Below are 16,893 nucleotides of genomic sequence, written 5' to 3' on the forward strand. Positions count from 1 at the left end.
TATGTGTTTTATAATATACAAATTGATTAAACAAATATTCATACATGATTAATTAAAATATAAAAATTCTCTAGAAATAATTTTTTCGTATATTATGCAAGTAGGCTATATATTAAACACTCAACCCTCCCAATGTGGTTTATGATACTAAAGCCTTCGTTCAGGACACTTAAAGGACAAACACATCAGGTTCAGTCTTTTCTACAGAAGCTTTATTCATTCAGTTTACATTTGCTTGGTTGTTTATGGTTTTGCAGTCAATTGTGTCATTTTAATCAATATTTGCTGTTGTATTTTTATCAATGCACTCAAAAATTTTGTTCTTTGTCTCTCAGCCAGCTGCTCCTGAGCTAAACAACTTAGTACATGCTATCTTTTCATCAAAGTCATCCATCTTACATAGAGATTCTGATGGGACATACATAACATGATATAACTCCTCTGTAAAAGATATAGAACATTGTATCCCAGTCAAGTCGAAACTTTTCTCAATCAGCTTAAATGTCTGAACTTTACGCAGTAACTGCTATAACGTATAACTGAAATACTTCATAATGTACTCTTGCAAAACATTATGCTGAAGTGCATATGCAGGTGTTTCAGAAGGACGGTTATTTGTTTTACAGCTGTGTGAAGTGTCGTCGTAAATCTACAGGACAGATCACTGCAAAAAAAAAACTAATAGAGCCGAACACACCTCATATATGTGTTGGTATGTATGACTTGCTGCTATGAATATATATTAGGCTCTGATATTTAATTACATGCAGTGTGTTTAATCAAGTGTAGATCCCAACAACTATATAACTTTCATCTTCAAGATTTAATCAATTCAGTTCCCTCATGTATTTGTATATGTGTGTGCGCACTGGAGAATTCCTTATTACCCAGGGAGAAAAACAGGCTACAAGGGGCAATGGGTCAGTATTGGGTTTTGTTGATTAAGCCGCTCTGTAAACGAAGAAAGACTTTTTAATTATGCACATACAGAAATTGTAGCGCAATTTAATATGCTACAACAACATAATGCATTACTACTTAATATTTATGATATTATATTATAATCACCTCTTCCCACACATTGCTTGTTTAGAAGAGACCGCAGTCTTTGAGATTTTCTTTGATGATAATGTCTGTTACGGCATCGAACACAAACTTGACGTTCTCTGTGTCTGTGGCACAGGTCAAGTGGGAGTAGATTTCTTTGATGTCTCGTCGCAAGTTCAGATCTAAGAACTGCATCTTGATGTAGTTACCAGCATCCTCAAAGGTGTTGGGACCTGAGAGAAACATGGCATTGTAATTTTTAGCATGGTTTTGCATATCAGAAACAGAAGCCTAATTAGGATATTTGTATCTTAATAGAAGTGATGTTCCATGATGAACCCCTACTTAAAATGTGTTAATATTATCAGTTTAAATAATCTGTTTAAATGATAAGAATCTGTATGTTAAAGGCATTCGGTTCTTGGGTTGGAAGGACATGGAAAAACAGGGTTTATTACTAAAATGCCTCATAGTAATAGTGCATGTAAAACGTCTGGTTGGAGTTTCATTGATGGACCACAATGGCAACCACCTACCACTTCATCATCCTCCACCAGCACCATGTCGTATGCGCTCAGAGCAGCGATGAAGATGATACAGGTCACACCTTCGAAGCAATGGATCCACTTCTTCCTCTCCGAGCGCTGACCGCCCACATCAAACATCCTGCAGACCAAGAAGATCGGTTTATTGACATTGGTGTCCATTCAAACTTATCTTCTTCAATTCTTCTTGACACTTTTGCATTCTTAAACTTGGAATTTTTGAGATGATGAAGGTTATTATTGGTTTACTTCATGCCATTCTTTGTATTTTAGGTGTACCTGAAGTTGAGGTCCTTGAAGGAGAACTGGGTCTCGATGATACCGGTGGTCTTCACTCTTGATCGCAGGACGTCCTGCTCAGTAGGGACATAGCCAGGCTTGACCAACCTCTCCAGGTCATTCAGGTAGCTTGGAGATAGAGTAAGAATCAATACAGTATTTCCCCATACTTAATGTTTCAAAGATGATTTGATTACTGTTTTGATCATGTATATTAAAACCTTGTTAACTGTTATTTCATGCTTTAAAAGACTAATTATGATGCCATACTATCCGGCAGAGTCGTTGAGCTGGTATTCGGAGGCTCTGTCAAAACACGCCTGGATGCCTGAGTCCTTCCACAGCCTCAGGATGATGTCAGACAGCTCCTTTGGCATGGTGCCTTCCTCGATGGTGTCTGCTAAGTGCATCAGCTTCCTTGCATCATCCTGAAACAAACCGGTAAAATGGTGTAAAAAAAATAAATTGTTAGCTTGTATGGATTTGGGCTGTTGTAACTAAAGGTGTTCAAGCATTAGCTTCTATACAAACTTTTCTAAAGGGATGATGTGAGTGACTGTAAATACTGAAAAATCCTTTATCATGATTTAATAGTCTCTTTTAGATGTGTAACATTCATGACCTCTCCTAATAGTCTATTTTTTTAAATCCTTCCGTTATTACGGTTTTGTTTTGTAGTATACAAGATAATACTAATTCAGTCCTTCTACTTAAAAATGTCACATTTAATTCAGTGTGTTACTATAAGTGAAAACTGTTTCAAAGGAAATTTTCTTCATTGCAGGAGCTTTTAAAAAAATGAACACATCCTGGAGTTATAATACATTGTATACTCTAGGATGCATTTAGTAATTAATCTGATCTACGCTTTGTTGTCACAACATACAAGTCAGTTACAGTTTTTTTCTGTTGTGCATACATTTAAAAGAAATATCTGTAATTCATTTCTGGAATTACAATTGTAATTAATACTTTAGAACCTATCCCTGCCCTTACCAAACAATGAATGTTTTTGACACATACAAATACACAGTAGTTAAACACACCTACAATAAAGTGGGATTCTATATTTTTGGTCAAGGCAGATGGCATAATCATTCAATACCATAGTATTACCATCTGATATCATCATTGTGCCATGCTATCACTACAGTTCTTTTCCATCATTTAACCTGTTTATTTATGCAAATGACTAATGGATGCTTGAATGTTTGAGTAGAGCACCTGTGCAGCAGCATCTCCATAGGAAAGGTTGAGTGTGCTCATGGCCCTTACAATGGCCAGGATCGACTGCATGGTGTTGCTGTAGATGATGACAATGAACTCCAAGCACTCTTCAAGGGAGTAACCATCTTTGTGAATAATTCTGTCATAAAAAAAAAAAAAATGAATGGACCAAGCTATTCATATGAAAAAGCACTGAATATGAATTAATAGTGAGTATAGACTCGCATTAGCCAATTCATTGTATTATCAATCATACTTTTTTTTTTTTACTTAGCACTTACTTCATCTGTTTGACAATTGTGCTTTTCCCCGACTCACCAGCACCTGAAGAAGATGGTAATCAATTTAGTATTGCGGTTATTGCTTTAATTCATTTTTATTGCATGCATATTCACCGCTGTTCAAAAGTGTAGTCGGTAAGATTTTTAAATGTTTTTGAACAAAGTTTCTTCAAAATGCTCACCAAGGCTGCATTCATTTGATAAAATATACAGTAAAAACAGTAATATTGTGAAATTATTACAATTTAAAATAACTGTTCTATTTTAATATTTTTTTAAATGTAATTAATTCCTGTGATGCAAAACTGAATTTTCAGCAGCCATTACTTCAGTCTTCAGTGTCACATGATCCTTCAGAAATCATTCTAATATGCTGATTTAGTGCTCAAGAAACATTTATTTTTATTATCAATGTTGAAAACAGTTGTCCTGCGAAATATTTTTGTGAAAACTAATATATTTTTTCAGGATTCTTTGATGAACTAAAATAACAGAACAGTATTTATTTATTGATATAGAAATCTTCAACATCAAACTTTTGTAATATTATGTCTTAATGTATTAAAAAAAGAATATATACGTACATGCATACATATATATATATATATATCAAATTTTTATTACAGATTTTTTCTGAAATTAATTGTGATTAATCCCACCTAACATTAAAGTTTTTAAATATACTTTTATATTGAAACTTGAATATTGAACTTAAAACAATCTTCACATAAACCCATTATAATAAATGTCATATTTAGCTGTGCCCTTCAGCAAGTAGGAAATATACAGAAATTGAGTAAAGTTATCAAACACTAAATTCTAAATTAAATATAGATGAGTCCTTAAAGCTCTTTTTTCTTTTGTTCTTTGATTAACAGACCTCAAATAATAATAAAAAAAATAAAAAATAACGCAGTTAAACTGAAAAAATTCATTGCATGCGTTAACACGCTAATTTTGACAGCACCAGTATATATATATGGTTTTTGAATATATATATATATATATATATATATATAATTTTTATCTATTCGAAAACCATAGATCTACATTGTGCCAGTGTTTTGAGGGGTAACACCACTAAGATTTGTCAAACTGTAGGCATTCAAACAGTAAGATTTATTTATTTATTTTGGCATGCAAATGTGAATTAATGAATACATCCTTCTCCTCGATTGTGTTTATCTTTTGGAGGATTACATTAAGAGGCTTATTATTTTTGTCCTAAGCCTTGTCAAAGCTTGACGTCCCATGACCCTGACCTACATCACCTCACGGACAAAGACACACACAGTTATGATAGACAGAGATACAACTTTTGTTGAATATAAATGCATACTTTTAATACGTATTGATTCTGGCATGCAAGTTGTTTTCTAGGCATGCAAGTTGTCACTTTTAGTGTCTTTTGTAATAAGATTTAGATATTGAGAAATATCACATTTATGAGTCTCCAGTTTGACTCCACTTTGGTTTGAATTTCAGTAAGGCATCAATTTTCATCTTGCATGTGAGCTTTAAAGAATTAATATTCCTTTCATATAACAAAAAACAAATTGATAAAACAAAATGTGAAGTCATTGCCTGTTTATTATGAAGTTTTAAATGGGAAGGCTTCACAACACATCTGCAATATACCGTTTTCCAAATCTAGCAAATGAGCTATTCTTCATGTTTTGACTTGAACAATCATTTGAGTCGACTTGTGTGTTGTTACCTAGCAGCAGAAGTTTGACGGTCCTGGCATCTTTGTCGGCGTCCTCTTTCAGTTTCTTCTCTAGCTCCCTGGAGTGTTTGTCCTCGGCGCTCCCCCCGGCCCCCATTCTGACTCTTGATTAGGGAAAAGAAGTCCTTCTGTATGACCACTCGCTTGTCCAGAGGCCTCCAGGTGCTGACAACAATACAGCTCACACCTCGACTGGATCTTGGTGACCTGATGAATTGTTTGGAGTCTTAGAAGGATTTTGGAGATGTCTCTGACCACCTGGGTTGGTGGGGCCAATGAAGAACAAGGACAGAAGGCATTGAAAGCGTGGAGAGGTCATCTAACCTCAGATTTAAGGAGAAGGTGCTGCGCTCAGCAAAAAGTGTTAATCTGGCCAGCATCTTCACAAGCACATGAGAAAGGCCATGGAGAATGTGTGAGTGGAATAATGTGATGTTGCAAATGTTACAATTGTTTGCCATCAGCTGATGACCGTTATGATATTTAAGGTAGAAGCTCAAAGTAAATGGGTCTCATAAATGATTGGTTATGTTGACTTGGAACTTGATAAGTTTTCCTATATCTATATTCTGTTGAAAATGTGCTTGACCTCATGAAAGAAAATTACATCTCTATGGCCTACATTTTTGGCTTTTTCAATAGAACTTGGACTGAATGTGAAGGTGTTTTTGATGTTGAATATTGAAATCTCTGTGAGTAATTCTAATCTCACCTTCCCACTGTAGTCATCAGGATCAGTCATCAGGATCATTTTCCAGCGGACACAGTGTGCAGTGCAGCGTTTTAAGAGCTTTAGTCCTTTACCTGACAGAGCTCATTGACCCCAATCTGAAGATTGATACATTTTAATCCACAGGTATCACAGATGAGAGAGACACTTTCTTCATTGTACTTCATCAGTAGCAATTCATTTCAATATTTTGAGAGTTTGTTGCAAGTTGTTTAATACATGTTTAATGATTAAATGATCATGCTTATCTTGTTAAACATTGTTAAAAAAAATACTCAAAAACTAGTATTAATAAAGCTTTTCTTAGGCCACATTTTATAATAAAGTTTCCGTAAAGAAACGTTAACATCCATAAAACCTTTCATCTGCACAAAAGGTTCTTTATGGTGGAAAAATGTTCTTTATATGTCAGGGGTGTCCAACTCAATTCCTGGAGGGCCAGAGCCCTGCAGAGTTTAGATCCAACCCTAATTAAACACCTGATCCAACTAATTAAGTCTTTTCAGGCTTATTTGAAAACTACATGGTATGTGTGTTGGTGCAGGGTTGGAACAAAACTTTGCAGGGCTCCGGCCCTCCAGGAATTGAGTTTGACACCCCTGTTATATGTTCTTCACACTAAGAAAAAAACGGTACGTTTAAGAGCTCTTCATGGAAAGGTTCTTTGGCAGTGTTTCTCAACCCTGGTCCTGGGCGCCCCCCAGCACTGCACATTTTGTGTGTCTCCCTAATCAAACACACCTGATTCAACTCATTAGCTCATTAAAAGAAACTCCAGGACCTGAAATGGGTGTCAGATAAGGGAGACATACAAAATGTGCAGTGTTGGGGGGCGCTCAGGACCAGGGTTGAGAAACACTGTTCTATGGCATCGCTGAAAAATCCCCCTTTGGGAACTTATATTTAAGAGTGTACAGTGGATTAAAAAATGTATTTGCATTTGTGCTGGGGACATACACTCTGAGTATTAATTGGGCTATTCTTAGGAACCAGTGCCACTTCTGCAACATTTTTGTCCTCAAGACTTAATGTAGGGTATAATTAACAAGACAATGAACAGTTATGTTTGATAGATTTATCTCGGTTTAGTTTGTAATGCAAAAATATTTTTTAAAGAAAACAGATTTCCATGTGTTTTTTTTTTTTTTTCAAATGTTCCATTCAGTGATCAGATTTTTTTTTCTTGGCACAAGTTACACTAATATTAATTAGAAAATGGCTAAAACTTTCACAACTAGCAAACGTTATCACACCATACCACATTATTTCGGTTACTTTTGTGAATTACAGAAATCATGTTTTGAAATAATTTTTTTTTATGAATGCCAGAGATGAAATAATGCAGCATATAATCTTATAATCAGTATTAAAGAAGATACAAATCACACTTGTTCTTGTGAATGACCCTAATGTAAAATTACCAAACAATGTACAGTTAATTAAATAGGCAAATCAACATTTTAAGATCAGCTTCCTTGGTATACTTTTGGTGTAAAGTGAACAACCTAATTTCTTATCGTAACCTTCTTCGGTGTCTCTTTTAATCCTTATGTTAAGTCTGCAAAAGTAAGGAAGTATAAGTTCACCCAGTAATATATCTGCAGTAAAGCCAACCTGTATTTGTTATAAAATATATAACTTTAATTAGTCAACAACGATGGAAAAAAACATTACTATAATATTAACTGTTCATAACATCTAATTCTGGATCTTTTTCACATTAGAATATCCTAAAGAAGACAAAACAAGGGGGCAAACCGCAGTGATGAATAATGTCTTACAAATGAAAGGAAAAAAATACATTTACAACAACCATTTCACACAGCCTGTTTGCTAAGCCTGTTGAAAAAAAATCAACGGTGGCAAAACAGACACATCGGGTAATTGTGCTTGATTTCATCACTAGTTCAGCAAAGTCCACTGTCTTTAAAAAACAGTCTCTCTCTCTCTCTCTCGATTCATTATGTCAAAGACCATACAGCAACACAACAATATCCAGAATTTGACTACATATCTGTACAGTACAAATACAATTCATGCAAACTCAAACAAGCCCCCTAAAGTTTAGTTCCAAATGTTTTAATGCTTTCAAATGATCACCTATTAAATGTTTAGAGGTGCTTGCTTGGACGCTTATTACTGAAAATGGCTGGAGAGGTACATATTTAAAAACAACACTTTAAACAATTCTGCTTTGCAAAGAGATGGACAGGTTTTGAACCCCCCGCTTTTCGACATTCTTTGCGTGCAATACATATTTATATAAATGAAAAGAACAGAAAAGTGATGTACATACTGTACAGGAGGCTGTAATCAATAATAAACCAAACGTATAACACACAGAAACGACTTTATATTTTACACACATTAGCATAGCAACATATGGAAGATCAAGAAGATTAAAAGATGAGTTTCTGATGATATTAAAGTGTTTTTCGAAGTCTTTTGGGAGGTCACAGAATACTCAGATGCACCAAATATATGTAGAAATTCTTTATCCGTACATCTGCAGAATGAGAACACGTGCTCGGCTAAAACAGTCCGCCAACCGGCTTTAGTCCCATCTTTCCTCCAGTATCAAAACATCAAGTGCAGTCAAACTGTCCATCAAGAGTTTCAAATGTCCAACTATCCCATTAGTGGTATATACATAAAGTTTTATCATAACAGTCACGTGTGTTATTATGTGAATACTGTTGTAATAAATATATTGGAAGAAAAGTAACAATGATAACAAAATATTTGCACAGATCTATACACAAAACATTTTTTGTCTCTTATTTTTTTTTTGCTATTTCCATACAAAGATATCCACAGAATCTAACTATGTACAGCCTACAATAAATACTATGAATTTTCGAAAACGGATTGTTTATTTTTTCCTCGGTCATAATGGTTGCGGGTATATGTTTGTGTGTAATGGTAGTCAAAGACCTTGAGGTCAACCTTAAGTCTCATTCATTTGGATGGAGTGGGTTTTTCCGTCTCATGTCTCAGCCATGCTGCTCTGCTCCTGGTGGTGTCTCCTGTTTCGTGGCTTCCGGAGGTCCTTCTGTACTTCCTTGAGGTCCTTCTTCTTGTGTGCGTGAGCTGCGGGGTCGTCTCCCATCTGCCAGTAGTCCTGGCAGTACTGGTTGATGAGGCCCATCTCTGGTTGGCTGAGGATGGTCAGCAGGTCTTTGTACTGCTCTGCGCTGGGCGTCCAGGCGCTGGACTGGAGAGGCGGTGCGGCGGGAGCGGTGGATTCGGTCTGGATGGTGTTGATGGTGCGGGCGGAAAGGACCACCAACTGAAGTTTGACCAGTGTGTGCTTGAAGTTCTTCTCAGTGGAGGTGCACAGGTAAACCCCTCCATCAGAGAGCTGGAGAGAGCGCAGGAAGAGACCCTGCTCCGTACGAACGACATGCCCGTCAGAACGGATCTGAAATGCATAGGTTGTTGGGGAAAAAAATTAAGATTTTAGGTTAAAATGTACATTAATGCAAAAAGGGATTTTTTTAATGTACTGGTCATAAATTTTTTTTTGTCATAGTTTCATTCACATAGGACGTATCAATAAGCATGACGTCAAAACAAAATACATAATTAAAAATAAATACAATTTTGGAAAAAATGTAATGTAATGTTTTTTCATGTCATGTCTCATATGCTCATCAAGGCTGCATTTATTTTATGAAAAATACCATAAAACAGTAATATTTTGAAATATGATTACAATTTTAAATAACTGTTTTCTATTTTAATATATTTAAAATTTTATTTTATTCCAGTGATGGCAAAGCTGAATTTTCAGCATCATTACTCCAGTCTTCTGTGTCACATGATCTTTCAAAAAACCATTCTAATATGCTAATTTAGAAATATTTCTTATAATTCTCAATGTTAAAACTAATTTTTGCTGCTTAATATTTTTGTTGAAATGACTACCATTCAAAGGGGTAAGGGGTAAGTAATATATATATATATATATATATATATATATATATTGTTCTTTTGAACTTTCTATTCATCAAAGAATCCTGAAAAAAAAAAAAGTTTAATGGTTTCCATAAAAATTGTCAACATTAATTATAATAATAAATGTTTCTTGAGCAGCAAATCAGCATATTATTACAATCCTTTCTGGTAGCACTTTAGTATAGGGACCAATTTTCACTATTAACTAGTTGCTTATTAGCATGCCTATTGTTAACATATTGGCTGTTTATTAGTACTTATAAAGCACATATTCTGCATGACCATATTCTACATGCCTAATCCTACCCAATAGCTAAACTTAACAACTACCTTGCTAAGTATTAAAAAGTAGCAAATTACGAGTTTACTGTAGTTAATGGCGAGAATTGGACCTTAAAATAAAGGGTGACCTAATTTCTGAAGGATCATGTGACACTGAAGACTGGAGGAATGGCTGCTGAAAATTCAGCTTTGCCTTCACAGGACTAAATGACACTTTAAAACATATTAAAATCTAAAACAGTTATTTTAAATTGTAATAATATTTGACAATTTTACTGATTTTACTGTATTTTTCATCAATTAAATGCAGCCTTTGTGAACATAAGAGACGCCTAAATTATTTTTCAATATTTGACCAGTAGTGTACAGGATTATATTAAGCAAATGATATCACTAGCAAAAAAAAATGCATCATTAAAATTACACAACATACAGAAAATGTTGATTTAAAATGACATCACTTATGGTATAACATTATGTCTCACACACCTCTCTCCTCCTATCGCTGTTCTCCTTTTGGAAATGCCACTTGATTGACACATGAGGAGATCTGGCCTGGCACTCCAGGAAGGCTGTGCTTCCCTCTACTCCATACTGCACTGTCTCCAACGTGTTCTTATTGGCTGGCAGGAATTAAAACAAAATACCATCTAAAACAATAACCAAAATCAAAAGGAGGTCTTTTACTTTTTCCAAAGTGTGTTTTAATAGACTAAAAGAATCTTAAGACTAAGTGTATTTTTTTGGTTTCTCACCATTCGAATTATAGCCCCTGCATTGTCTTATAGGGTTACCATACTTCACATCTTGCCTCCGACTCCGCCTACAAGATTCAGACAACCAATTTCAAAGGAGGAAATTAATTCAAACAAATCTTGCAGGTTATATTAAATTGTATTTTAAGTATAATGATCTGATAATAAAGATATTTACACACATGCAGCTCTCACCTTTTTTGGTTTGCTGAGTAGCGAGAGCAGGACTTTCCATCCCAGGCACAGTAAGGGTCTCTGGCCAAGCAGCAGTCAGCACAGGCCTCTCCGTACACATCACACCTGTGCAGCGCCAGATGAGTGACGCCCACCACTGAACTCACATACAGCTGTTGCTACACAGGAAGACAGGGGAAATAAAAGAACAGTTAGAAGAGTATCATTCAAAACACATCATATAGCGATTCAAAGAATATGTTCCATATTTGTAAGTTGCTTTGCATCAAACCATCTGCTAAATAACAATGTGAATAATCAGTTTTAAAACTATATATTATTACTATTAATATTTCAAAATGTATTTTTTACAAATGTTGTGCTTACCCGTTTTGGTGAAATTTTCATAGTAGTGATTGGAGTTGGAACCTGTAATAAGAATTATAGTTATATGTTATGAAAAAAAAAACATTTAAAATAGTATATAACAATAAATCTATTTGAGAATTTTATGAAATATAATAACATAAAAGATACATTTTAATAATAAAAAAGACAGTATATTGTTCTCAATATGTTGACACAAAGTGTAATGGAAATATAAAAAAAGAGGATCTTACTCTGAAGACCTCAACCTCCTCCAGCACCAGCTCTTCAGTCTGTAGATCATCTCTGGGCAGGACAATCACTTTATGAATAGTTCCTCTATCTGTAATTGACCCGAATATAGGAGTCAGAGCTATTTATAATATATAATATTCTTTTTGAGTGAATAAAGTTTCCTTCATTTTTCAGAAGAGCTTTATAAAAAGGCTTTTAGACCTCACAGTATGTATAAAATAAATATATTACTTAAAATGTGTATCAAGTTAACCTGTTCCCAAGAAAAGAACTTCATAGTTGCCATCAGCTGCAGCCACTTGGTCCACTGTGATGGTGGTGAACTCATAATCCACATTGGTACGGACCACTAGGGGGCGCTTGTGGACTGGATAAACAGCGTTGAACATGGTCGGATGGTTGCGCATGAAGTTGATAACCTCATCAGGGTAATCTTTAGTAGATTTCATGTTGGGGGTGAACGTCCCTCCTGGACACTGAAGTCACAGGGATAACATTTGTATTCCAGCATTTAAGACTGTCCAACATGAACTATCTTGTTCATATGATGTATTACAGTAAATGTTAGAGATGACACTCACTGTTCCTGGTCGGGGGTAAGGAATTTTACCCTGGTAGGCAACCCACTGGTAGTTTGGCCCTTCCTTATGAGCGAAAGGGCCATTGAAGACCATGCGGACATCAGCCATTGAATACACACATACTGCTGAACCTTTAAATACAGACCTAGAGATGCAGAAAGAGAAGAATTCAAGCGTTGAAACAAAAAGAGAGGTGGTAGACACAGTATTACACCAAATCACTCAGGCCTTGTCACACAGATATTGCAATATTGATGTACAAAGTAAAATATAGCTATCTAATTCTAATTTTATATATATATATATATATATACACACACACACACACATACATACACTGCCGTTCAAAAGTTTGGGATCAGTTAGAGCACACTATTTTAAAATTCGCACAAAATCAAATTTAACTCTCTTAAATACACATTTCCTGTCCTACTGTGCAAGATTCATCTGTGCATGAAATAAAATATGGTTGTCTTTATGAAAATCTGCTGATCACAATAACCATTTGGCGTAATATTGTATGTAATGTCACAATCCAATTAATTCCTTCTGGTTAAAATCAAGCCGTAAACTACATTTTTTTCACCCAGAAACAAACTGGGATCCAAATGTCAGAACACGCTGAAAATATGCAATTCAAAATCTAATTTAAACTTGGAAATAAACAAGGTTTCAGGTTTTTTAAATATTTAAAACAAAAACGTTATGCCCTAAAATAACTAAAAGAAATACACAAGATTGTGCACTATTACTAGGTCACTAATCAAATGAAGAAATTTGTAACAATAAGCATGTGAACTCCTTTGCACAAAAAGGTTCAAAATGCAAACTTGAGTGAATGTAATTAAAACAAAAGGGGGACAAACCAAATACTAAGAAATTAATAAATTCATACTAATTTCTCAGTTCAATTTTAGACTCAAATATATATGCTGCTGACAATATAATTTGTTATGGAAAAAAACTAAAGTATTTTCACTAGTGATCTTACTCTTTTGGACCCAACTATAACAGACATAAAATGAGTAGAGAAGGCAGTTTTACAAACAACATGAATACAAATACAGAGAGAAGAGACAGAGGGACAGATAGAGCTGTGAAATCACTTGCAGTTGATGGAGAGAGTTTTCACTATTATCACCAAGAATGGTGCTTTTGGGTATAAAGAGCCCAGACAGAGCCTGAGGGCTTCACCGATTTGATCTGAAATCTACAGCGAGACTGTGAATTGCTCTAACACACAAACAGCCTTGTGTATTTACACTGGATGATTAGCATGTGAACCTCATCTAAAATGTTGACAGATCCCTCTGAGGCCAGTTGTATAATATTTTAGCGTGTACGAATATCCTCTCCTGACCGCATCTGATAGCGGTGGTATTATGTAGGTAAGTCCTTATGAGAATATCACATATCAGATTCACAGAAAGGCTCCTTGCTTTGTGCTGTTGGAGGACTTGTACTATTGTCTGTGAAGCCTGTCAAACACTTGTTATTCAGTATGTTAGAAACAGTCTTCAGCAGCGGAGAAAATGGGGGTGTTGCCCCGTGGGCAACTGGAGTGTGAATATGAAAGCAAATATATTCAAGCTCCCTTTCCAATCTGATAAGCGGCCTGATTAGTAAGAGGCGTCGAGGAGAAGTAAGGATTGGATCTCGTATTTGGGGAGAGACCGTCGTGAACTTACGCACCCAGACACGGAGAAGACGCCATAGATGACGGGATTCTTGGTGTCTTGGGTCTTCTGGATGTACACATCCCCTGAAAGGAAGATTAAATTACTTTAGTTCCTGGATTTGAAGACAAATGAACTAATTCACATACTTAAGTGTGTACTTTGATGGTGAGAAGAAAGCACATACAATGAGTATTGTAATGGGACATATTATATTATAACATCATATGATTGTGTCCTGACACCACAGATTTCTACATTTCAAACTGTCAAGGCAGCTTTGGGTATTGCCTTTTATACTACTTTTGCACTGAAAAAGTCACAAATTCCTCCCTTGTTACTACACAAGGGGTTTTGGGAAAGATTAGCACACTTTGAAAATTCACTGGAAATCGTATGCCATTCAGACACCTCTCTGGCATGCTGTTTTCTACGGAGCCCCTGAGGGGACATGGTGGTGGGAAAAAATGAGAAGGGAGGTAAAATTATATCACATTACTTTTGTGTTCTCTCATAAAACTGCTGCGTTCCCCCGAGAAACTGTGTTTGCTCGCAAAACTTTTTGTGATGGAAATAATATAAAGTGAGAAGCAAAACCATGTGAAAAGCTTTAGCAACAAACGCAAACTTTCTTGGTTAAATGCAATACTTTTGTGAGAGACCGCAAATGCAAACGAATGCAACGTTTTTCAAGGGAATTCTTGTGTGAGAGAACATAAAAGCATTGGAATATAATTTTTCCTCCCACCTCCCATTTTTCCATCACCAGAGAGGGCTCCATAGTTTTCGATGTACTATGGGACACGCTTATTCCAATTTTGAGCTCTGTTTGTTTAAACGGCCTGGTATAGCAACAATGGCTAAACCAATATGGGGATGGATCTTTTTTTTTTTTTTGGAACAATAGAAGACGGGTGGATTATTTAAGAAAACCTGTTTGAAAACATTCACTATTTTTGCAGCTCAGTTTAGCACCACCGGTGACACCAAAATTTCTGCAGCTTCAAAAGTCTGCGAGTGTATGTGGGAAGTCATCAAATCTATCTCAGTTCAGTTACATCATACAAAACCCATCGCATTGAGAGGACAATCTTTCTCTCTTACTGTTCCTCTCTGTCTTTGTCTCCAAAATTCTTCAGCTTGTTTCAACACAAATTAACCACAAAGGACCAGTGATAGTCTGCTAGCCAAAACGAGAAAGATGAAAAAAGATAGAGGTACATAAAAAAGGTTAAAAGGGGGGCAGAAGGAAAGAAAAAAGGAGACTCAGATGGTTTAGGGAATAAGGAGGGCAAGCGGTAAAAGCATAGACAGATGTCCCATCAAAAACAGAAAGAAGATGATCTCAGACCGATAGTCACGGCTAAACGGACCAAGTAATCAAGTGCTGAGGGAAAATCCCACACTGCAGCGAATGAATCTCGCTCTTGCCAAACCACAAAAAACAACCCATAAAACCTCACTGCCCCGCTGAGGAAAAGGGAAAACATCTAGTCAAAAACTCCACTGACAAGTCCATTCCTCAAACACAGTGGCAGAGGGAGGGTGAATGACCAACCAAGTGAAAAAAAGAGGGCAGAGACGGAGAAAGGAGTCCTGAGGGTACCTTGTGCGCTATGTTACGGGAGCTGTGAAATGAAGCAAACACAGAACGACCGCTTACTCAATTTATGCACATTGCAAAAGCAATAAAATTGCAGCATTCATGCGCTTGCGTTTATTTGCCTCTGAAGAGTGGCAGAGGCTGTTACAGCTGGTTTGTCAGCCAATCCTATTCAGTCCTGTCAATCAAACTCTCCCACTCCGGGAAAGACTTCATTTTGTGTAAGCCTGTTAAGATGCAGCTTACATGCATGAGTTACCTCACACATGTGCACATAAATGCACAATCATGTATGAAGCATAATGTAAAACCACAAAAAAGAGAGATATTTTTATTTTCAGGCAGTTGTAGTACAACTTTTTAAAAGCCCAATTTGTCATTTTAAGCTCTACAGGAACTTCAATTTCATACTCCGAACTGCTTGCCTCTATATATTCCTCACAGGCCCTTGTGGCACTTTACGCTTACGCACAAATGCTACACGCTGCACATACAGGAAAGAGAGGAAATTACTTTTTCCAAGTTATACCCTCTGGAGAGACATATCCATTGAACCATCAGACATGAGCGGTTTCCACAAATGAGCTATATCATGCCCTATCCTGAAATAAGAGGCCTCTTATTTCAGCGAGTATATTGTGAAAATGAACAGAACAGAACTGAATATAATGTACCTTGGGCGAATACCTCACTGTATATATGGAGTCAATCAAATGGTAAAGCTGTTTTATTTCATTTTTTATAATCTCCACAGAATAATAGAACATAAAATGCCCCCAAGATATCTGAATTAGATGGAAAGATTTATCAAATAATCAGCACTTTGTACTATCATGTTTGTCTTAGACATGCACTATGACAATACCACATTTTTGGCCGTGTACCCTGCTAGTGCCATGGTAATCAGAATTAGAATGTCCCATTTTTAACATTGCTTTTAAATATTTTATATTCTTACTATGGTATTACACCTACAAAAATTTAACAAACAGTACATTAGTATTGCCATGGTAATATCATGGTATTTTGGATATTTACCATATTAAAAAAAACTCAAATTATATGTATATATATGTACTCAAATTATATTCAAAAGTACCATAGTTTTATCTGATCACACCAGTATTTTACCATGGTACCACAGCAGTAATTCAACTATATAGAATTGTCCTCTTGGACTGCTTGTATTTAATTTAAAATGTCCTGTTGTATTAAATTCAAACAGTCAAAAAGGACAATTAAAAATTGGCTTTAAAAAAAGTATTATTTTGGACTTAACAAAAGTAAATCTGACTTAATATTGTAAAGCATCCTGGTCTAAAGTTATTTAATCTAGATCAAATGTCAGTATTCAATACAAGAAATGATCAGATCACAGGAAAGTATACAGAATTTACAGCTCAGATAAC

The 16,893-nt window shown here is 35.7% G+C and overlaps 2 protein-coding genes across 3 annotated transcripts in view; both read right to left on the bottom strand.

Moving 5' to 3' along the window:
• Nucleotides 1–1,457: 1,457 nt before the first annotated feature.
• Nucleotides 1,458–5,356, bottom strand: LOC107750245 (guanine nucleotide-binding protein G(t) subunit alpha-1). Its single transcript, XM_016565552.1, has 7 exons — nucleotides 5,097–5,356; nucleotides 3,380–3,422; nucleotides 3,096–3,237; nucleotides 2,142–2,299; nucleotides 1,872–2,000; nucleotides 1,584–1,713; nucleotides 1,458–1,504 (listed from the first exon to the last, which is right to left on the bottom strand). The coding sequence occupies exons 1-7, from the start codon at nucleotides 5,200–5,202 to the stop codon at nucleotides 1,502–1,504; spliced, it is 711 nt and encodes a 236-aa protein (XP_016421038.1). The 5' UTR covers nucleotides 5,203–5,356; the 3' UTR covers nucleotides 1,458–1,501.
• A 3,270-nt stretch (nucleotides 5,357–8,626) lies between these two features.
• LOC107750243 (semaphorin-3F-like) overlaps nucleotides 8,627–16,893 on the bottom strand; it is a 62,650-nt gene continuing 54,383 nt past the window's right edge. For both annotated transcript variants that reach the window (XM_016565550.1, XM_016565549.1), the window contains 9 exons: nucleotides 13,898–13,967; nucleotides 12,206–12,350; nucleotides 11,878–12,100; nucleotides 11,624–11,712; nucleotides 11,391–11,432; nucleotides 11,025–11,182; nucleotides 10,830–10,897; nucleotides 10,564–10,697; nucleotides 8,627–9,256 (listed from right to left, as the gene is read on the bottom strand). In XM_016565550.1, coding sequence (XP_016421036.1) covers nucleotides 8,822–9,256; nucleotides 10,564–10,697; nucleotides 10,830–10,897; nucleotides 11,025–11,182; nucleotides 11,391–11,432; nucleotides 11,624–11,712; nucleotides 11,878–12,100; nucleotides 12,206–12,350; nucleotides 13,898–13,967 — 1,364 coding nt within the window. In that variant the 3' untranslated portion in view covers nucleotides 8,627–8,821. The remainder of the gene's footprint in view (nucleotides 9,257–10,563; nucleotides 10,698–10,829; nucleotides 10,898–11,024; nucleotides 11,183–11,390; nucleotides 11,433–11,623; nucleotides 11,713–11,877; nucleotides 12,101–12,205; nucleotides 12,351–13,897; nucleotides 13,968–16,893) is intronic.

Source organism: Sinocyclocheilus rhinocerous, unplaced genomic scaffold (assembly GCF_001515625.1).
Source record: "Sinocyclocheilus rhinocerous isolate Xijiao unplaced genomic scaffold, SAMN03320098_v1.1 scaffold963, whole genome shotgun sequence".
Lineage (NCBI taxonomy): Eukaryota > Metazoa > Chordata > Actinopteri > Cypriniformes > Cyprinidae > Sinocyclocheilus > Sinocyclocheilus rhinocerous.

Bases quoted from the DNA above. Each gene is read 5' to 3' on its own strand.
- LOC107750245 (XM_016565552.1), bottom strand. From the start codon at position 5,202: ATGGGGGCCGGGGGGAGCGCCGAGGACAAACACTCCAGGGAGCTAGAG. The intron at 3,238-3,379 runs GTAAGTGCTAAG...TTTTTATGACAG, and splicing joins ACAATTGTCAAACAGATGAA to AATTATTCACAAAGATGGTT. The intron at 2,001-2,141 runs GTATGGCATCAT...TCTATCTCCAAG, and splicing joins CTCAACGACTCTGCCGGATA to CTACCTGAATGACCTGGAGA.